General features: G+C 40.1%; 1 protein-coding gene across 5 annotated transcripts in view; it reads left to right on the top strand.

Moving 5' to 3' along the window:
- The window catches only part of LOC309692224 (actin nucleation-promoting factor WASL-like), a 38232-nt gene that overhangs the window by 6446 nt on the left and 8913 nt on the right, over positions 1-22873 (top strand). Inside the window, exons 1-5 of one of the 5 annotated variants that reach the window (XM_082510527.1) lie at positions 6236-6718; positions 15191-15325; positions 15474-15560; positions 16757-16853; positions 18578-18601. In XM_082510527.1, coding sequence (XP_082366653.1) covers positions 6614-6718; positions 15191-15325; positions 15474-15560; positions 16757-16853; positions 18578-18601 — 448 coding nt within the window. In that variant the 5' untranslated portion in view covers positions 6236-6613. Of the gene's footprint in view, positions 1-6235; positions 6719-15190; positions 15326-15473; positions 15561-16756; positions 16854-18577; positions 18602-18650; positions 22204-22873 lie in introns of those variants that run through there. The other 4 variants (XM_082510528.1, XM_082510531.1, XM_082510529.1 and 1 more) reach the window with 4 other exon arrangements.

The raw sequence follows: 22873 nt of genomic DNA, 5'->3' as shown, positions 1-22873 counted from the left end.
GCAATCCAAAATTTCAAGGTCCACCAGTAATGTATAGCTGCATGAGTTCTTCTTATCATTACTTAAAGATGAAAGCAGTTTGAGAGCTTGTTTGCATCATCTTGAGCATCCTGATGGCAGCAACTATTTGGTAGTGTTTTTTTAGAACATTGCTGCTACTGCTTAAAGATTCTTTGGCTTTGCAAGAAGCTCCACCTCTATATCACTTTCACACAGTCCAACAAAGCTGCCTGTGGTCTGACATACAAGTTTCTCCTTCAATGGATTGTTTGGATTCTGAGTGACTCATTAGTCTGTTTGCTTGGCACCACACCAGCATTTACCAAATTCTTCCAACAGATGACGCACTCATTACTTCCTAATTCCCACATCCAGACCTGTGTGAATGGAATGGCGTTTCCTTTGATGCTTGTTTTTAAAGGATTTCTTGGGCAGAGTTTGGCCCAGTATAAGAAATGTATGTACACAAAGTACTGACACAGTAAATTCTTTTGATTGGTCATGTTTTGTGCAGTTGTATTTTGTAATAAAAGTGCTTGTTTTCCCAAACTCTCACAGTGCACCTGGTTAATAAACTATAAATGTCTGATTCTTAATGATTCTAATATTTACTAAAAAGGTGGTGCAGTGGTTAGCAGTGTTGCTTCGAAGGAGGTCTTGGGTATGAACTCACTGGCCAGGCTGGGCCTTTCTGTGTGGAGTCTGCACGCTCTCCGAGTACTCATGCTTGACATAGATTGGTGACACATCCAGGGTGTACGCTGCCTAACGCCCTGTTTCAGCAGGGATAGGCTCTGGCACCCTCGTTACCCTGAATTGGAGAAGTAGAAGAAAATAGATGGGCCTTACTAATGGTTAGGGCTGGTAACTAGAGATGCCACAACAATTTTCCAAACACAAAATTGTTGTTTTGGGGTTTTTTTAAATTGTTAATCTAGTAATAATTAAATTGTCAAATTGTTGTTTTTTAATAAGTTAAAAAAACAACAATTTAGCTGCAGACAAAACAAGAAATTCTGAGAGTTTTCTAACATTTTATATGAAAATAATTCATTTATTAGGTCACTGCAGGACCTACAAACATGGGTATGATGAGTGCTTGGTTTGCATATGAGTTCTCACTTAACTTTGAGCACAGAGTACTGATGAATAACAGCTCTGCCTGCCAATTAACTGTGAGCATTTTAACATAATTGTTTTATTTAAATAGTTTTTATAGGCCTGGAGTCATATCAGACCCATAAAACTCTGCTCTAAGAGTGTGTGTATATATGTGTGTGTGCATGCATGAGTTTGTGTGTGTGCTGCCATGCCTAATTTGCGGAGCCCTTGGCGGAACACACCTGCCAGTTTGAATAAATATTTTTGTTTAGCTGACCCCGTTGTGATATTTCCAAACTAAAACTGCATTTTAAAGATTCTGTAGGGATGTTGAAAGGCCATCTCTGTTAAATATTCATAAAAAGGCCTGTGGGGAACGCCTTCCTCCAGAATCCAAAATATAATATTGATGCCGTCCTCTCCCCCTCTTTCTCTCATAACCTCGATTCCCAGCTTACTGGAAAAAGTGGGTCAAAAAAAATGTTGGGAGGGCAGCCATAGAAGGTTTACTAGCAGTACTAGAAATACCCCTCAACAAAAAAAACCCAAAGCAAAATAAACAAAATAGAGCACTTTCAGCATAATAAAGTAGAACTGCACCTACGTAATGAAGGGTTTCTCTCTTTAAATTCAATTCAATTTAAATAGCGCCAAATCACAACAATAGTCGCATTAAAATGATAAAGTGAAAGCCCAATAATCAAACCATCCCCTTTGAGCAAGCACTTGGCAACACTGGGAAGGAAAAACTCCCTTTAAACAGGAAGGAACCTTTGGCAGAACCGGGCTCAGGAAAGGGAGCCATCTGCTACAATCGGTTGGGGGTGATAGGAGAAAATACACATTTAAATATAAGTCCACGTGAAACCCGCATATAAACCTGATTTCTTGTGCATTGCTCATGCTTGTGTTTCACACATTCCTGTTTGCATTGCTCAGAAATGTCCCAAAGGTGTCTCACACAAGCAGCAGCAGGATCTGCCCAATTCAATTGTCTTATTGAGCAAGTTCATACCAACCAATATTAGCTGTCAGTTTCTGTAAAATTAACTGGATAGTGCATGTCTATTCATTCTGACGTGTTCATAGATGCAGAATGCACTTCCTTATGTTTGACTATACTGACTTATGTTATCTCTTACTCAGTCTTTAGATTTTAGATTTTAGATTATTTTTTTGCACTTGACTGAACGTGTAAAGCACGAGTTTAAAAGCAGAAGTCTCACAAACCAAAAGGAACCGAAGAACTCTGAGTTCTCTTTTATTAACAATAAAGTAAGCAAGACTGTGGTTGCTTTTTATACTATTGAAGATTACCATATTGGCATATTGGCAAAAGCATCACACACATCTTCAGAGTGATTCCAGATAGCAATGTAATCATTCATCTCGAAACACCTAGACACAAGGTGGTTGTTTAAGTCCGCTGCGTGGCCACATAGATAACATATCTCTTACTCAATGTATGAATTCATTCTCAAAACCTCAGCTTGAGCACACTCAACCTGTCCTGCATGGGCTCTGACCTGCATTTGCTTCTACATGGGTAAAACAAACTCCTTGCTTTCCACCAGTCTCTTGTTTAACTTGAAAAACCTGACTGACAGCCACAGAAACACCTAAGGAAACTCAGCACTGCCCCACTTTGTCTCTGGTTAATGCGCAATAGAGGTGTTATATGTGACTCACCCTCAGTTGATAGGCCACTTTTGCAGACACGTTTTTAAAAAATAGAGGGGGAAAAAGGATTTTGGAGCAGTGATTGAGAAAGAAGGGTGGGAAATAGAAACCAGAGAGTGGGAAAACAGGAAAAGCAGTTATACCTGAGGGTGTGTTTTATGCTGAGAAACAGCTCCTTCACTGTTCTTATCTATGTGGCACTATATTACCGCAGTTTACTGGAACGCTATCACTTCTGCTTTATTTACAAAGTGAAATAATTGACCAAACATATTATTTTAACTCTATAATATATTGTCATAACTCAGACAGCAAGCCAAAGGCAGATTTTATGTTTTTTGCTTTACACTGCAGATGTCAACAGTGATAATTGAGCCTGTCATTGACCCAGGCAGAGGATGATTGATCTGAAAGGCATACTCGTTCACCTGTGCACACACACACACAGTCACACGTACGCACAAAGAATCACATGTTCTTGTATGCAGTAAAACAAGCAGACACAAACCAATAACATACACACACACTCCTGTTCAGGAATCTCAGAGCAAAACCAGAACGTTCTTCTTTGAAGAGAAGAACAAAACTAAGTGTTGTGTAATGTTGATGACAAGAATAGGCATGCAGAATGTGTCCAAACGAAAAAGCCGCTTTTGCAAACTGAGTACCAGGTTAGATACAGTTTTGTCAAGGTTTATGCTTAAGGAACTTAGTGTGAGGTTACATTTCATGCCACTCAGGCAGACTGCTTAAGTTATTCTACAGCTGAAGGCATCTGCAGTGATTTAAATAAATGCAACAATTAGACAAGGACACGAGTATGAAGATGATAGGAGTTAAAGTTCTGTGCCACCTACGCATATATCAGAGTCAAACAGGGTTTCTAATCCGAGTCAGCGAGATTATGGATGATCTTTATTTCCAGTGAATATGAAGTACTTGCATATGAATCAAAATGCAAATTGGAACAACTTTATTTATTAGTTATATGGAAAACACCAGAGAAAATTTTAACCAAAATCTTTTCAAAGTGTAGGCTTTGTGGTGTACATCACCAGTAGTGGTGATGTAACTATTGTTTTATATGCACAGCTTGCCTAAATCTTGCCTCATCATGGCCGTGAATGTCATAGTAATTTGGGGCTTTTCCCTGGGTGGAATAATTACATAGAAGAACGAGAATAGGGTGTACAAGTTTGGATTTTGGGTTGTTTTTTTCTCTCATTGACACAGTTTACATAAAGGTTTACATACAGGCTCAAAGATAAACATACACCCACACTACTCTTTGTTTATATGCACCTTAACAAGTTGCACCTTGGCCAGATGATTTGGTAACCATGAACAAGCTGGAACTGAACTGGACTTCTTTAAGTTGCTTGAAGACATTTCACCTCTCATCCGAGAAGCTTCTTCAGTTCTAAGGTCAAATGGTGGAGACTCCCAGATTTAAACCCTATGGGATTGTCCCCCCATTTGACCTTAGAAGTGAAGAAGCTTCTCGGATGAGAGGTGAAACGTTTTCAAGCAACTTTAAGAATCCCAGACACTTTATTCTTTCCGAGTTCCTTAGACCAAGCTTCTGGGATAATTCCTGCTGGATAATTGACCAATCTTCTTGGCAGCACTGGGGAAGTTAATTGAAATTGGTTGGTGTTCTCATATGGACCTGGCTTTTAAGCATAACTGAGAAATTTTAAATAGGGTTGAGGTTGGAGCTTTTGAACGCCATTCCAGAATATTAATGTTAGCCTGCTTTATACATTCCAAAAGCAGTTTTGATGTGTGTTTGAGATCATTTTCCTGTTGGAATACCTAAGTGCATCCAAGTTTCAAACATCTAGCTGTAGATATGAAGGAGAAGTCCTCCTTCTTCTTTATTCCATCCACTTTGTGCAATGTATCAATATCACAATAACACACACCTTGTCATTGTAGCAAGTAGTTCCATATTTGTCTCATGTGACCATAAAACTTTACTCTAGAAAGCAGTTAGCTTGCCCATGTGGGCGCATGCAAATTTCAGTCAAGCTTGAAGATGTCAGTATTAGAGCAGCTTCTTTCTTGGTCTGCATGATGGGACGGTGTAAAACTGGCTTTACTGTGGATAGAGACGCTGGTGTTCCAGCCATTTCCATTTCATGGTTCTTGGGTTGTTCCTGAACTTCCTAACCAGTTTACTCTCATATGAGAGTTTGGGTCTCAAAAAGAAGTTGTAGAACAATCATGATCACTAATGAGAAGTTAATAGTCCTTGGTCTTGTCAAGCTAAAAGCCATTATAGAACCAGCACCAATTATTAAAAGATTAAAGTGAGCATACATATTTGGGCCTGTATATATAATTGTGACCCAGAGAAAATCAGTAATTAAAGCTGTACATTTATTCCACCCTGAAAAAAATTCAAAGAAATCATTAAAAGGTCAAAATGACCATGATATTCATGCCCACAATGAGTGTATGAAAACGTCTGACCACAACTACAGGTCTGTCGTGAATTGTTTAAGTAAATACATGATGTTCGCACAAGCGTCAGAAATGCAAAGTAGCGTCAGGGGTGCATTCCTGCATGACAGTGTAGTTCCCCCTTTTTTTATCCACTCGCTAGGACTGCCATACTGCAGACAGACCTGTTTATGAGCCTGGCTGAACACGAGTATAACAAATCCCCTTAGGTGCATTATTAAAATATGAACAAGTCATGCATGCTGTCAATGTTCAGAGCTAGTTACCGTGGTTTCAAACCGCCTGCTTATTGGGAGTGTGACTTCTTTTATTGTGCCATACTCTGCCATACATTAAGGGCCATATGGCAGTCACTTGGCATGGGATGAAGAGAGAGAACAGACTTTGAGTTTACAGCATATGTAAGCACAATTTGGGCATTACCCCTGAGGGTATATATAGTAACTGGAGCAGTCTTAATTTTACCCTGTGTTATTTATAGGTCATTTGTAGTGTGATGAAACCAGCGTGCATTGCCTTTAAAAAGTTTCCGTTCAAGGGGGGGTCATCATCTCCCATTGGATGTTTAACATCATAAGGCCAGAATAACTGGATGCATTACTTCTCTGACTTCAAGAATTTAGAAACATACATTAGACGGAATGTATTTTTAAAAAATAAAAACCTATTTATCCTTATCAGTATCGGTTTAACGAGTAGGGTAAACCTTTGTATTAATTCTGAACTAAATAATTCCTCTGGTAAACAGCATTATGTCATTGTATTTGTGAAACTTGTACCTTGTTTCTTATCTCCTCCCATTCTGCACTCGCATTCCTGTCATGAAACCCAGGGGCGGACTGGACTAAACCATCTCTATGTAGACGGCTTGGACTTGTGATTTCATTAAATAGAATTTGATAACCGGGCTCTCACCAAAATGTGAATGATAAAAAAAATTGGATATGTATAAATAAACTTTTACCTGTTTGTTGTTCTAAAGTTTTCTTTTAGTGGTTATGCAGCACACAGTTGGGATACGTCTGCACCCCATTCCCGGATAGTGGACTAGTCTTAACACTGCCATGTTGGATGGAACTGGCGCTGGGCTCTCTGGCGGCCGGACTTCCCAGGAAAGTTTTTGCCGTTTTCCGTGTTCGCTCGGTTGCTCTAGTTTTGACCTTATTTTGTGGAGGAGGGGGACCTCGCAATACATTCCTGAGCGGCATATTTTTTTGTTTCTGCAGTCTTGCCGACCCCTGGGATAAAGTGAACCGGTGTGCGGGGTCGGAGCCAGGCCACGGATGACCGAGGGATTGTTTATGTATCTTTTTGGATCTCTTAACGAGTTAGAGTCCGTATATACTTTATAAACTGATCCTCAATAATGAGTGGACATCCGCCGCCACGGCGGCAAACAAATGTCGGCTCGACACTACTGACTTCGCAGGAAAATGAATGTCTTTTCAACCACCTCGGCAGGAAATGCATCGTAAGTTTTCCCATTAATTTGTTCTGTGATAGCGGGCTAAGAAAAAAAGGCTAATGCAGCTAACTTGCACCGTGTATCCCGTCCCGAGAAGGAAAATAAAGATTAGCTGTTAGGTGTAACAGTGCGTTTATGGCCTACAGTTTTTTGTTTTGATTTTAGGGTTTGTGTTGACTGAGAAACATTTGGGATTTCTAACTTGTAAGGTTTGTTTTGACAGTCCAGGCGGCCGGAGAGGGCAAGTAGGTGTAGCGATTGTGTCAAATGTCCCGTTTGCGACGGTGACATTTGGGAAACGACAAGTTTGATTTTACCCTCTGGCCTGAGCCGGTATGATTTTTATCTTGAAGGCTGGACACACCTGAAATCACTCAGGAAATCCTGAAATTCCGCTGTCATTAGCCTAACCGCATCGAGCCTAGCACTGGCAGAGTGCAGTTAATAGTCGGGGTATTGGAGCTGTTAAACCCATCAGCGGAAAACGGGGCAAAGGAATGATTTTTCTTTTTTTTTGCACTGGCATTACATAACGTGGCTGAACCTAGGTTGTTTTCGGGAAGTGTGTCCCCCGAAAAGAATGTGCCGAGCAGGCTTGGCTGAGCTCTTGACAAAGCTGACGAGCCGAGAAGCCCTCTGGTAATGCAGGACTTGTCAGTCACAAAAAATCTGACGAGAATCTGTGGGAGTAGCCCGATGTACCGGTGGGACTGCAGTCAAGACCACTAGTGCAGTGTCACGACTCAATGTTGTAAAATAGCCTAATGTTACGTAACATGTTTAGCATTCAGCTGATTCATTTTTATGTCCTCATTAAGCACCATGTCTTGGAGCGACCCACATCCAGTAGATCATAGTGTTATCTCAAGTAACAGATATGCAGCTGCACCTTCACTTCTCCACAGCAATGTCTGCATGTCTTCTAAAAGTTGCATGTCTCATTCTATTGACATTATGATTCCTCATTTCTTTGTGGGCTGACACAACAGAATGGCCATCAGCTGACCATAAAAGAAACTGGGGGCTTAGATCAGTAGATATTTGCCTTCCAAAGAGTCTGTGGCTTACCACAGCCCACATTTAGTTAATGTTCGATAGTGTCACACCCATATTGCTATCTGTTAAATTAATCTATTAGACCACTTATCACACTCCAGAGTTGGGTAATCTTGGCAAAGAGTATTTAGTTTACTTCCTAATTAAGGTCAACAAAATTGTTGAAAATTAAGCGTATGACAGGTTATTTTGAGTTTCAGTTTTACTGTTTGATTTATACTTTTTTTTTTTTGTATTGCTGTGGAGCAGTTTGGTCCCACTATGTTGCAAATGTTACCCTGTGGTTTCATCATGAAAGAATGGCACACCTTCACCTGTTATTGATTACCGTTGCAGAGGAGGCTGGTTTTAAAGTCCAGGTTTTCCAGTTCAATAAAGTGGTCTGTTTTTGTGCGCTCTACGGGAGGCGAGGTCAACAACAGGGATATTAAATTCTCCACTGCCCTTTCTTAGTGACTTGCATGTAATCTGTTCCTGGGTTACTTCCTCATAGTAATCATTGTTTCCTGTAATTGTGCATAGTAAAGGTGTTGCGCTTGATTGACATACAACTGTGTCTTCCTCTTTGCTGCACTAAACCAACCATGCTGTTTGAGATGCTTGTGTGTGCGTATGCACACATGTTTGCTTTGGAAAGGCCATACTTCCTGTCCCATGACACAGTATATCAAGCCTGTATGAGGTCACACGGTTGGATGTCCCGCCTCCTCCTTAGACACAGGTTTCTAAGGTGTGCCTGACAACTATGTAACCAGTTTTAAACCCCAGTAACAGGCTTCATCTGGCTTTCTGGCAGTTGTCATACAGCATGTGACTGAGACGTGCACTGAGGAACATTCCTCACAGTCCTACGCTCTTGTGTGTTTCTACACGTCTTTTCATTGAAGAGTGAGTTTGGAAGAGACAAAGTGTGTGTGTGTGTGTGTGTGTGTGTGTGTGTGTGTGTGTGTGTGTGTGTGTGTGTTAGAGAGGCTCGGGGGAGAGGGAGGCTGGAAGAGACAGACATTGTGTGTGTCTCAATCTAATTAGAATATCCACCAAGTGATGTAGTGGCTGACCGAATGGTTGGCGCTCATGCAACACAATTGTTAATCAGAAAATGTAAAAACCACAATAACTGTTGTTTAACCTTTTTCAGCACCATCATCTTTCTAATCGAGACAGCTCTTACCTACCAGAGTTGCTGTATCTGTAACAGCCTTGTTTGTATACTATTACTATTCCTTGTTACAAACTAACAGACCTTTTTATATATAAAATATATCTAAAGCATGAAAGTTTCCCTCAGATTGTTTCCCTTATAACACCTTTTTAAAATATGAATTTACCTGCTTCTATGAACGTTTAAAATGTAATATATGCCATAGAGCTGGGCGATAGAACGATATGTATTGCGAAATAACTTTTTCTCGATAGAAAAATTAATCTACTGCGATAGACCTCACCGCTCTTGTCCTCTTAAAAAAAGAACAGCCAATCCAAATTAAGAGCCGAACCAATCACAGCCGCAGCGTCACGTCACGTGACTTGTTACGTACAGCACAAGTGCCAAGCCGCACATGTGTATTTGTTTGGGAAGCAGCCAGCCGCCGTGCCGCCCGGGTAATGGAGGAAATGAGTGTGCCGACTAGAGAAAAGTCAACCGAGAGCATGACCGAAGGTTACCGAAGAGAAAACAGATGATGGTTCCGATGCCGGAGAGATTGTCGAAAGGAAGAGCCATAGAAGTTCCGTAGTGTGAAGGTATTTCGGCTATTTCAAATCTGACAAAAAACAGAGTAGCGCGCACTGTAAATTGTGCCGAAAGCAAGTCTGGAAATACAATAAAGCGGTGCATGCTCAATCTCTGACTGGAAGCGCTAATTCGTCATTCGGCTTTTGTCAGACTAAAGTAACTGTTAAAACTGTTTGAAAAGCTAAGCTATACAACAAGGAGAGATTGAGAATTTCCTTTTAGTTCTCAGTTTATTTGATATTGACAAAAGTTAGTCAATTTTGTCTGATCTTGTGGGGCGATCATGGCTCAAGAGTTGGGAGTTCGCCTTGTAAACGGAAGGTTGCCGGTTCGAGCCCCGGCTTGGACAGTCTCGGTCGTTGTGTCCTTGGGCAAGACACTTCACCTGTTGCCTACTGGTGGTGGTCAGAGGGCCTGGTGGCGCCAGTGTCCGGCAGCCTCGCCTCTGTCAGTGCGCCCCAGGGTGGCTGTGGCTACAATGTAGCTTGCCATCACCAGTGTGTGAATGTGTGTGTGAATGGGTGGATGACTGGATATGTAAAGAGCTTTGGGGTCCTTAGGGACTAGTAAAGCGCTATATAAATACAGGCCATTTACCATTTTTGATCTTCTGTAAAACAAACTAAGATTTATTTTTAGAATTAATATTTTGTTTCTAAGTGGAATTGAAAATTTAGTAGTCTTTTTTGTTTGTTCTATTTTGAAACTTAAACGCTTTAGCGGCTGCCTTTTGTGTAGTTTGCAATATTTGCCTTTATCTGAAAAAGTCTCATGTTCCTTAAGTACATCTACCCTGTTGAATTTATTATGGGAAATAAATATTTAAATCAAAACAAGCTGCTGATTATTTCACATTTTACTTGTGAGCAACGGCACATTTAAATCTTACAAATATAGTTATTTGGCTTATATCGTGATAGATATCGTTATCGTCTGAAATGAAAAAAACATATCGTGATATGAAAAAATCTTATATCGCCCAGCTGTAATATGCCATAGGGCTGGACGATATATTGAGTTTTGTTTTTTTTAAAAATCGATATTTTTATACGAGATATAAGATGTGACAATATCCTTTATATCGATATAGTCTGTTCTCTTATAATTATAGTTGTGGAGCCACAAGTTTGCCTCTCTTTCGTCCACTTTTGTCTTTACGCAACCTTACTCGGCCTCACCTCTTTCCTTCACTAAACACAACTCCCCCTCCTCCCCCATCGCTTCACCTGCAGGCAGAGACAAGATGGACATGGCAAATCTCCATTAACGAGTTACTGCGCATCGCCCCATGCGTGGGGCTGGACAGCGTCAACGTGTTAACGAGCTAACCACGCTAACAAGCTAACCACGCTAACAAGCTAACCACGCTAACGCCATGCAGCCCATGCCGTTAGCGTGGTTAGCTCTATATTAACATGCTGTATGTTAATAAAAGTGCCTGTGTGACATCTGGGACGCAGCTTTGACTAAGAACTCTCTTTTTGTTCTTACTTTATGGCTTTAAAAAAATATCGAGATATATATCATATATCGCCATCCAGCTAAAAAACATCGAGATATGAATTTTGGGTCATATCGCCCAGCCCTAATATGCCATATGTGTTAAGTGGGTTAATCTTGCAAAATAAGAATGGAAGTGGTGCACATACATATGGATTATCAACTGTAGAAATCCCTGATTTAAAACTGTGAAACCACCTGAAGCATAACCTTGTGTATTAAACACATTTCATCCTCCAAAATCATGCATTGAGAAAAAGAGACACCTACAGGTTCACGCACAGTGGTCTCACTCATTAGTTTTACTCATTGGTATTCCTTGTGCTGTTTTACCATCAGCAACACTGACTTGGCAAAAGGTGGAAGGCGTCCAATTCACGCTGTGTGTGTGTGTGTGCGCGCGTGCATGTGCACATGCACAGACTGCTTGATCAGCAGTCCTGTCCTACAGGAAGTCCCGTGGTCGGCCTCCTCTGGTGATTTGTGCTGGAGAAGGGGAACGTGACTCCTTTTTCACTCCACCTTTCCCCTTTTGTGATTTTTTTTTTTTCTTCTTCTTTCCTTCTTTCCTTCTTTTTAGTCTCACTTTACGTCTTATGTCATCTGTTTCTTTCCCTTTTCCTTGGCTGTCTTTTGTATTTCTTGTATTCTTCCTACTCCCCGTTAAACATAGCGTTGAATGTCCAGAGTTTAACAGATAAACATGAGCCTAGTGGTCTGAGGTGTGGACACAGGCCTCTCCATGTTGATTTTTTTTTTTGTTTGTTTGGGGTTTTTTGTACTTTACCTTCATATCTTTACCAGCTGGAAGAAGATCTAGTAATGACAATAATGAAAAAGCTTTAACAAAATAATTACAGGAGCAGATTCTCAGTGTTGTTGCTTCCTGCTGTTTTTTAGAAGTCTTTCTGTTGTTTTTATTAGTCTACATTAGTACAGACTCACACAGCAGCAGAATCAATTTGTAGTAGTTGTACATGTGTTACACACATGGCACAAAAACAAAGTAATTATTACTCCACACTTTTGAGGGCGGATCAGTCTAAAAGGAATACGCTGCATTTACTTTCGACAGGTGACCTGTCATACAGTTACAGTTGATACACTGTTGGTATCTTACTAATATGGATAGTTTGTGACATGGTCTCTCTAATTATCACTATAGCTGACTACCAAATTCTGAAACATTACACATGCTTTCTCTTTTCCTGTTGATTCATCTCAGCGGTGGTCTGATTTTTCTATTAAATTTCTGTTAAATTTTTGCATTTGATTCCTGCAATCACCAAGGGTGGAAGTGCTCTTTAACCATAAATTGCTTCCTGAGGAATTGAAAATAGAAAGAAAAATTGTAATGTGTTACTAATACAGATAGTGAACTATGTTACTTGATCTTTTACTTGTTGTCATTACTTGCTTATACTAGCTTTCGTTTCTTCCTTTTAATCGACCCCATGTTTATAGTTATATTGCATTAGATTGTGTGCTGCCTGGGCAATTGCATGGTGAGGTCAGTACACATGTAGAAACTAAGTGTTTGAGGATAAGTGCATAAGAGAGAAGAAGAGGGAATTAATTCACTAGAGAATGGTTTGGTGTGTAGGGTCCTTTTGGCCGGGGTTTAATGACGCCATACTCAGAGCCCCACTTCCTGCAGCCTTTGGCCCTGTCAGGAGCAATCAGCGCTCTATGGGAGGATGAATCCATAGAGCCTCAAACCTTGGATACCACACAGGCCCTGTTACTGTGAAAATGCATTACAAAACAGAATTTAAATGATTCTTTCAATCCTGGCTATTTCTGATCAAAATCTAAACCACCAAGAGTTGTAGTGTTAAGAAATGTAATGATTACATAAATGCAGATAAAAATATCTTTTGCAGACGAGCTGAAAAAAAAACTGCCTGTTTTCTGTTGTCTCATTTAATGCTGTGTTTTAGTCATGCAGTTAGTGTGGCTATCATGGCCACTTCAGGAATGGGCTGATGCAGCTTTTTCCAGTTTGAACAATACAGACTTCTAAGCTAAGCTAGAGGTATCCAGTTAGAGAGGAGCTTTAATTTAATAAGCTGTCTTCTTCACTCTGAGTAAGAAACTTTGAATCATCTTTTATGTGTAATTTTTTTTTAAGTTAAACTGTATCAAATGAATGCAATCAGCAATACAAATGTACTAAATTGGCATTCATCACTAAAACAATAAATTACAACAGGCTCAAAACAAGTGCTATGATAAATTAAGAATTTATTTACCTAATTTAATGTTGCATCTCATAATTTACACTTTGCTCATTTCAGCTAAGATTGAGTCATACTACAATACTGCATACTGCTGTGATACGGTTGCAACTGAGTGTAACAAAAGCCTTACCTTTCCCTGCTGTTAGTCTATTAGTTGAGCTAATGGGAGACAGGTGAAGGGAAATGATGTCAATCATATTGACATCACATTATGTTGCCATGATAGTACAGTAAATGTTTGCTGACAAGTATTTCTTGGTGCATGACAAAATTAAGAAAAGAAGCATAAAAAGAGATTTCAGTAAGAAGTAAGACAAAAGTAGTACAAACTCATTCTCATACTAAAGTGGGGTTTCCAACAGATTTTGAAAGTGTCTAAGAGTGACCAGAGTGAGAGTGAATAAGCAAGAAAGAGAGGCTCCAACACAAATTGCACTTAAGTTGATGCTTTATTGTAATGTTGAGTTCTCTCCCGCTATTGGCCCAGTCACTGCTCCCGATCTGTGACATGAGAAAGACAGACCAATATAGAATTGAATTGAATAGATTGTCAGATATCTGTATTTTTTATTTTTTATTTTTTATTTTTTTAAACCAGGATGGGATCAGTATCAGATCCTAATAGGAGATCAGTTTGTCCCAGTATCGCAGCAGTTCCTCTGAAAGGCCAGGACTGCCATTTGTTTAGCTAAACTCAGCTTGTAGGAAGAGTGTGGAGTCACTGACTGGAAGCATTTTTCTTGCAGAGATATCAGAATTGGCATTATGAGGGCAATAAACAATGCTCAATGGTACCCTGTGTTTTATTTTAGCAGTTAAACCCAGCACAGTGGGCTTTTTTTTTCATATGCAGAAGAAAATTTATCTGCATTTTGACTGCAAAATCAAACTTTTAGTTTCAGTTCAATGGTAGAAGGAAGTGGAAGCTAATGAGGTGTCCATCCAGATATTCCAAGAATCATCATGATGACGTCTGCTGTACTGCAAAGACGAGCCTTGTGGTGTGGTTGTTACCAGTTTCAGTATTACATGTAGAATAGGATTTTTTTCTGATGATACTGATCTTGTACTGTGACTGACTTTTGAGGATCTGTCCAAAAAAAAAAGAAAGAAGATATGGACAAAACCACAAAAGCCAGAAAAATACCCCCCTCCCAAAAAATCCCCACAACAAATGTTTGTATATTAGAAAAGGGTGATTTACTTGCCCTGTTTTGGGTTTTTTTTGTTTGTTTTTTAACAAAACCTCTCATTCCCACTAAATTACAAAGAATAATCTAAGGGCTCCTCCGTATGTTGTCTTAATACCTCCAGTACATCCTGGAACTCACTTTAGATGAGGCATTTCCTGTCGTGATGGTATTGCTTTCATGTATGTGTTAATGGCTGTGAACGTGGACCCCCTCAGTGTTAGAAACTCCCTGCAGCAACCTGTAAAAACTGCAGGTGTCTAACCCTGCCTTATGATCATGTCTCTGTGTGCACTACAGGTGTGTTTTTAGTGTGTTTGCACATAATATAATGCCTTTTTGTCTTAAACAAATGTTTGCTTCTTTGCCTTTTTCTATGCCTTTTATTGGGCGTGTATATGGGTTATGCGTTAATATAGCTGGAATTTCTTTGGAATATTTAAATTAAGGAGATGCTGAAATGCATGCAATATTCATAATACATAATTGGAGTAATTATGCATCGAGTCTATATTGTACATGTCATTAAAAACTAGTGAAACTATCAGGGTTTTTTGTTGTTGTTTTTTTTACTTATTTTAAGGCAAGTGGGGTATTTCTGTTCTCTATCTGTATTTCATTTCTAATATTGCTTTATTCCTTTAGGATCCAGCTTGTAAATCTCTGGCACATGGCTGTATAAAACATGCTTTGTATAGAAAATTAACACAGATATTTGCGATTCTCACTCTCCTCCTCCCTCTGTCCTTTTTTCCAGACATTGTCTTCAGGTGTGGTCCAGGTATTCACAGCAGATAGGAGCTCCAGCTGGAACAAGAAATGCTGCGGGGTGGCCTGTTTGGTTAAAGACAACCCCCAACGATCCTACTTCATCAGGGTCTTTGACATCAGGGTAGGTATATGGGAAGCAAGGGGCAATTCTGTGTGTAAAAGATGGCTTCTTATTGAGTTATCGTGATAATAAATTTCAACTTTCTACTTGCCTTATTAGTTGGTTGTTTATTTATTGTGTATTCAGCCGTGCTTCTGTTTCTCCACAGGATGGGAAGGTGATGTATGAACAGGAGCTGTACAACAACTTTAGCATTAGTGTCCCCAAACCATACTTCATCACATTTGCTGGAGATGTAAGTTTTTTCCCTCGGCAGTTACATTTGTCTTTTTACTTATCTTTCTCAACCTCAGGTTAGTTGATAATATTTAGACCCCTGCTTTAAATTTCTTTTGTGTTAACTGTTAGTGTTGCTGAAAAATATTCTCTTGAAAGAAAGTCAGCATTTAGATTGTTCTGCAGTGTGTGACCAAGAAAGAATATCGATAAGGTTTTAGCGATACCTAGAGTAGGAGGGTGGCTCAAGACTTTAACACAGTAATGTACTAATGTGGGTTTTTGGTTTTTAGTTTGTTTTTGGGGGGGATTGTTCAGCTGTGTGTGGCTCTGTTTTTGTGTACTGCTGAGTAAACATTACACCCATGCAGTCTCACATTTTAATGGAATTAGTAGGTACAAGTTGTACTTTCTGTAGCCAGTATGTGGCATTGAAAACCATAAGCCTATGTTTTGGTTCCTTATTTTTTGTTCAAATGTTCCTGAAAGCATGTCTACATCAGTTAAAGTTTACCACAAAGCATATTTCCTTCATCATAATCTTCATTCAGTCCAGAAATTCTGATGGAAACCTGCCATGGAAAGCATGTGTGACCAAACTTCCAGGTGTGCTTACCAAAAGGCACCACCATTAAAGTTACGGAACTAGAAATTTGAGCTTTGTGTCACTTCTAAAGCTTTTCATGTCACAAGACATCTTTATTTAAAGAGAATACAAACTGTTAGCACGGTGGATTAGACTTGAGCTGACCGTAAGCTTTACGGCACTGTTGTTCAGTTGCAGTATACGCATAATGGAAGTGTATTTGGAAACCCATAGATCAGCGGTCCCCAACCCCTGTGCCTCGGACCGGTAGCGGTCCGTGAGTCATTTGTACCGGCTGCGAGAGTTGAGGCTCAGGTGTGGTTTTCAGGGTTTTTATCGGTTTTTCAGCGTTATTTTGTTATCGTTTTTATCGCTAACTCGGTTTTCCTGGGTCTTTTCACGTGTGTTATGAATAAATCTTCCTTTTTTCAGTACCGGTACTAGTTTTTGTTGTATTTTTCCGAGACACCTTAAAGGCCGGTCCGTGAAAATATTGTCGGGGCATAAACCGGTCCGTGGCGCAAAAAAGGTTGGGGACTGCTGCCAGAGACTATCCATAGATATACAGAAGTACCAAAATTCTATTCATAACAGTTTTTTAATTTCTTTTCTGTTTTGTGTGTTCACAGACATGCCAAGTGGGTCTGAACTTTTCCAATGAAGATGAGTGCAAGCGTTTCCGGAACACTGCGGGAGAGCTAATGGGGAGAAAACTGAGGAAAACCGGTACCCACTTATTGCTATCACTGCTTCACCTTAGGTCCTAACTACTGATCTAACTTGCTGGGGGGAGAGAAAAATGACATGATTAGCAAAGTTTTGTCTTATGCTCAACAATCTGGTTTGTCTGATTATATTTCAAGCCAAATCATCACCATTCATCATTAAGTGGGAGCACAAGATCAAATACATTTCTAAACTTGTCATTTTTGAAACTGTTGGATGACAGAACTGGGCAAAAAAAGGTCTAAATTTCAATACATAAGCAATCTTAATCAGAGGTAGTCAATTAATGGAAGATGTGCCTTGGGGCCACATTTAGCTGTTCCTTATGTTTTTAATTTTTTCCTTTGTCTTTTTTTGCCTGGGTCTGTCTGCTGTTATCATCTGCTCTTCTCCTCATCTTATAAAGTTTTCAGAGCTGTTGGTAACACGTTCAGTGAGAGTACGATCCGAATACTGCCCTACTGTGACGTAGTCTTATTTAAAAAAAAAAAACAGATCTTCAGAGTCATCTTAACAGAAACCTCATAAAGTTGGTGCTGCCAAAAAACTTTCAAACATGTTAACAGAAATTGAAAGCTTTTAGGGGTTTTCCCCACGTACTTCCAAATGGTTCTTCCAAATGTTTCTTTTGACACAAATACCATCACATGACTTTTCAACCAAAACAAATGCATCATAATACTGCACCCAGGCTTTTGGGGAAGAAATATGCTGACTGTCCCAAGGGGGGCACTGCAGTTTCAGAATGAAATGTGCAGAACCAATCAATGATTCCTGCTTCATCTCTCAGGAGTAGAGCATTTCCAGTGCTTTCTTGTAATTTACTGAACATGGAGATTGGTTTGAGAAACCAGTTTTTAAATATTGCACCCCTAAACTATTGTGTCAGTATTTACAGTAACACTTGAATAGCTCCAGATTAAAACAAAACAGGGTCAGGCAGTTTTTCCTTCAGTTCATTTCTTCATGCACCAACAACTCTAAAACTCTCCACCTAAAGACAAAGTCATCCACACAGACTCTCATACTGAACATGAAACTGAAGAGATTCTTATCCACAGCCATCCAGATGCCTTCTCAGACTTGGCACTCAGTTCTTAACTTTGATTATCTTGTGCTTGATTAAAACCGAGCCGTCTCCACTCTGCTTGTTCTGTGGGTCATTTCCTGACCTTTGAATCGATCGTTCTCTTTCATATTTCCCCCTCAGCCCGCTGCATTCGGTGCTTAATCGTATCAACAAAGCTTCCTCTTTTTGATCTTCCACCTCAGGAAAACTCAAGCCATTAGAGTGTGTGTGTGTGTGTGTGTGTGTGTGTGTGTGTGTGTGTGTGTGTGTGTGTGTCCCATGTTAATTAACAACCTTTGAACTTCTAGAAACTAAATGTATTATTGTTAATATGAGATGCAACATCTCTTGTAAAGCCCTCTTGAGTTGTTGATAGTTTAAGTGTGGACTCTAGCTGGTGTGCGTGTGTGTGTGTAAGAATGTGTGATTTACTCCTTCTAAACACACTAACTGAACTCTGCTTGGCAATTTATTTTTTTCTGAATAACCCTCCATTCAGTGCAATACACGCACAATCCCGCCGAAACCTACAAATCGGCTCTCTTCTCTTTTTAACGTCTGTACTCTGACGCGCTCACACTCATCCGCTTCACATTAACACAGCCCACTACTTAGCACAGGAGTGTAATGACTTAATTTGTCTGTGTGTTCACAGAGAAGAGACGCGACCCTGCAAATGGTATGTTTTCCACTGTTTCTTTCTGAAATGATCAGAAAAGAAGTGTAAAGCCAGAGTCAGACTTGTGTCTGATGGTGTTGGCAAACATTTGTGACACTCTGCTCACTGTGTCATACTGGCAGGGTTTCTGCGTAGCTCATGGTTTCAACGATAGTTCATTTCTTCTTATACTGTGGAGGAAACTACATAGCTACATTGCAGTTTAACTGATAATGCCTACATGAAATGTAAAATGCTAACTACATATGCAAACTACATACACCTGTATAGTTTATTAAGACAGAAGCTGTGGGATATGTCACATAGAAAGACTTAAGCATAGCATCTGTCTATTTTACTGAAATTCATGCTGACAAGAAATGCAAAAAGAGGTGACTTGGTCTGAAACAGACAAGGAAAACGTCAGGCCTACAGACTGATTGGCAACCCTCTGGCAATTGGTGGTTGCTTGGGAAAAATGTGTATTCTCTTACCAGTTGATGAGTGGCTACTGGAAGTTGCCAGTAGTCACAAGGTGAAAACTGATCACTTTGCGACCGATGTCACACAGCAACCACTCAGGGGATATACTGGGGTTTTTTCCCTAGCAACCAGAGGTTGCCGGAAGGTTGTCAACTGGTCTCTGGGCCTATGTGACTGAGGTCTAAGCTATCAGCTGGAATGACCTGCCAGTTGACAAGTCATAGGGCAAAACTTTCAACAAGCTTCCCCCTTTCCTGATCTATGGCTTCTAACCATAGTTGGGCGATATCTGGTTTTAGTTTGGTTTAAGTGTCTTTAATTAGCCCAGCTCATAGCTGGGAACCAGATTTCACTTGGTACCAATTCTGTTGTGATAAAAAGAGGTGAAGAGGAATGTGTGACACTATGGATTCATACTTTGCTACGTTAGTTCTCAAACACTTGTGACAATGAGGGAGAGTTGCTTACTTCCCACACAAAAACAATAAACCTTTATCATGCACTGGTTACCCAAACAGATGACCTTCCTAAAAGGGGATGTACAGAAGCGCAAGACTACAGTTAACTTAATGAAAATGGCACGGAAAAAACTAAACAAACCTGAAAACTAAAAACTTGAAATGTCACTAGAATTTTATCAAAAGTCCCAACAAGCACAAATTCCAGAAACCCAAAGCTCCTCTACGAAACCCCTAAGTTCCTTGAAACACATTTGTAATCCTTAATACTTACTTTTAAGATTGAGTGGCTGTATTATGACAGTGATAATAATATACAGTCAAAACAGCCAGTATGCATCCTGAGAACATTTTGCCAGCATAGAGCTGTTCCCCTTTGTGAAATACAAAGTAAATAGAGAAGCTGCTTATAGCTGGAAAGACTAGTTGTGAAACAGCTCCAGGAGCAGCTCAAGAAGAAGTGATGTGTTTGACATGAATCATCTCAAGGTTTTTGATGTTGCCTGTTTTGTTTTTTTGGGATGTCTTTTTTTTCTCTCATAAACAATGGTTGTCTGCTATTTGTTTTGATTTGGGGGTGTTTTTGTTTGTTTTTTGTTTTGTTTTTTAATGAATAATAAATGATTTACTGTATAAACAGTACACAACACATTGCAGGGTGTTATCAAAAACACAGCAAAGAAACTACATGCTCTGTTTCCTATTATTTGTCTTACTCCTTTTAAATTACCTTTAAACCGCCCGAGAAACATCAACATTTTGTGAGGCGATTCAAGGAAGTTTCATAAATATTTTCTTTGAATGACGGCTTGAGAACTTCTAAGAAATGTCTGATTTGGTATTTTTAATCCTGGTCGGTGTTGGAATGTAGAGCAAAACCATAACATGACACGACATTGCCCCGTAGTGGAGTCATGCCCTCGGTGTAGCGTCATTCTGCCGCTTAGTATGGTCTGAGTAAACAGATGGAATACATTTGTGGATGTGCAGACGCTTGTGTTCTGGACATGTGTCACAAGACACACAGCCTAGTTTGAGACAGCAGTGATGAAGTAGTTTTAGACTGGAAGATTTGGCCCATATATTTGTTTGTGTGCCAGCATAGAGAGGTATTAACTTAGACAAGTATTTGGCTGATGCTTAGATTGGGGGTAGGTTAATGGAATTGGGCATGATGGTATTCTGATTGTATACATAAACATCATGTAAATCAGCTCAGGATTCATATTTTGGACTTTGAGTTGGTATTCATATGCAGCTTTTTCAAGGTCAGAGTTGGAAATGACAATTCAAAAACTGGTTTCTAAAGGCAACTTGTTCTATATACCTGTGCCCAGTAAAGCAGCCACCTATCCACCTATCCAAATCCCATTTCTATCTTGGATTTGCCGTGCATGGTCTCTTTTTGTGGAAAGGTACTTTTTGCATAAGTAAGTTAGTCAATTTCCAAAGGAAATCCCTTTGGAATTTCCTCTCCATTCCTAACTGTCTTTCTCTCCTTTCCCATCACTGCATCATCACTCTGTTACTGTCATCTCTAGTCTGGTTTTTGCTGTCCTCTCCACTACTCCTGCTGCCTGGTTGAGCACTTGCCTGCTCATCAATTATCCTCATCTGCCCTCCCTCTCTCTTCATTTAATCAGTCTGTTTTCTCTCTCATGTTTTTATCTATCGCCCTGCCCTTCTCCCTCTTTCTTTCTCTCCACTGATTCATCATGTTTTAGAAACCCCAGAGATTATTGTGGGATTATGACATGGATGGGTTTTAATGGTTACGTAAAACAGAGGCACAAAATCCAGAATAACTTGCTGGGATTAGATATGTTTTGCAGGAAAAGGGAGGAGGTAGTGGACAGACTGGTGGTGAAATGATCACAGCCAGCCAATCCGGGCATTACAATCTTGACAGTAGGGAGTCGAAGGGGATGAATAAGCTTTAGCCGCTGGCTGGCAAAGTTTTGGCTCTTTCCCCCTTTCCAAATGCATTGTTGGATGTTAGCTTTTTCAGCTGAGGAAGGAACCATATAATCATCATCAGATGCAGGAAATCTATTCAGTAAATGAAGACTCGGATCCATCACATCTTCTTGTATCGTTTTGGAAGCAGAAACATCCTTCTGAACTGGATTCACATCTGACACAACGCAACAAGTGGATAGTCTTTGATTGATAGCTCAGACGTATTGTTCACCAGACATTTCTGCACCTCTTTTTTTTTTCTTTTCTAAATTGAGAAAGAAGACCTGAGATCTTTTTGCTGCCTTTAAATCCGACCTCGTTCCCGCCTTATCTTTCATGCCAAACCAACAACTACGATGATGTTCTGCACCACCTTTCTTTCTGCTCCTTCTGAGGAACTTAATTGTGAAGCTTCTGGAAGAGGAGCAACTATGGGAGGTGGAGGGCTGAGCCCAGGTAGCTGCCTGTCTTCCTTACATTGCCTGGTTCTCCCCCAGGATGAACTGTACCCATCTCTTTCTGACCCCACTGCTCGACTTTCCATCTGCTCTGAAGACCGAGCTTGCAACTTGGTGGACAAAGTGCTTGTAGACATCAGTGTGACCACCTGCAATGCAAGAAGCAGCAGGTGTATTTGGGATAACCTGAGAAGGCGACGCAGTCGGTCTGCATCGCCTTCACCCAGCAAAACGCCCAACAGTCCTTGTAGCAAGCGTGTCGGAGGTATGTCTTTCATTTGAGGTGCCAATTGAAAGTTGTACAATTCTATTGTAAAGGCTGGAGTTGTTTCGCACGATGGGATCAGAGATGCTCACTGCTGGGCTAGGAACAGTGATTGTAGGTTTCTTTGGTTGAGGATCCTTTAAAGGAGAGGCGATGTCTAAGGAACCCCTGAAAAGGTTAGCTATTAACAGTCCAGGCTACACAGCAGCAAGTGTGTTTTATTGCAGCCTAAGAGCAGTGAGTGATTTGATGACATGTGTCATCAAATCAGAGAAAGTATGTTGTCCCTACTTTAACCTGGGAGAGTAATGGAAACAGTTTTTTGCAGCTTTCAGTTACACAGCACAATATTAGCATTAATCGGTAAATGTTTTTACACGCCTTAGCTTTGGGTTCCCAAATCCCCATTCTGAGAACCACTGTGGTTGAGACAGTAGTAGTGCTTGCTTGTTGTGTGACTGCTGGTTTGCAGATAAAATTACCATGTGACTTATTGACTATATTGGTAATCTTGCATTGCCTGTGTCCATTCTCCTTCATTTTAATAGCTGGAAAACAAAAAACAAATGAACTTGTTCATTACTTTAGTATGTAAACAGACATTTTTCGTTGTTTGTGGTCAAATAAAGTCTGCTCTCTGTTCTGTGTATGCCTTCTCCTCTTGGACCTC

This window comes from Aulonocara stuartgranti, assembly GCF_965226115.1.
Source record: "Aulonocara stuartgranti genome assembly, chromosome: 17".
Taxonomy (NCBI): Eukaryota; Metazoa; Chordata; class Actinopteri; order Cichliformes; family Cichlidae; genus Aulonocara; species Aulonocara stuartgranti.
Note: the sequence above shows the minus strand (reverse complement) of the source record. Positions and strands in the feature narration are given on the sequence as shown.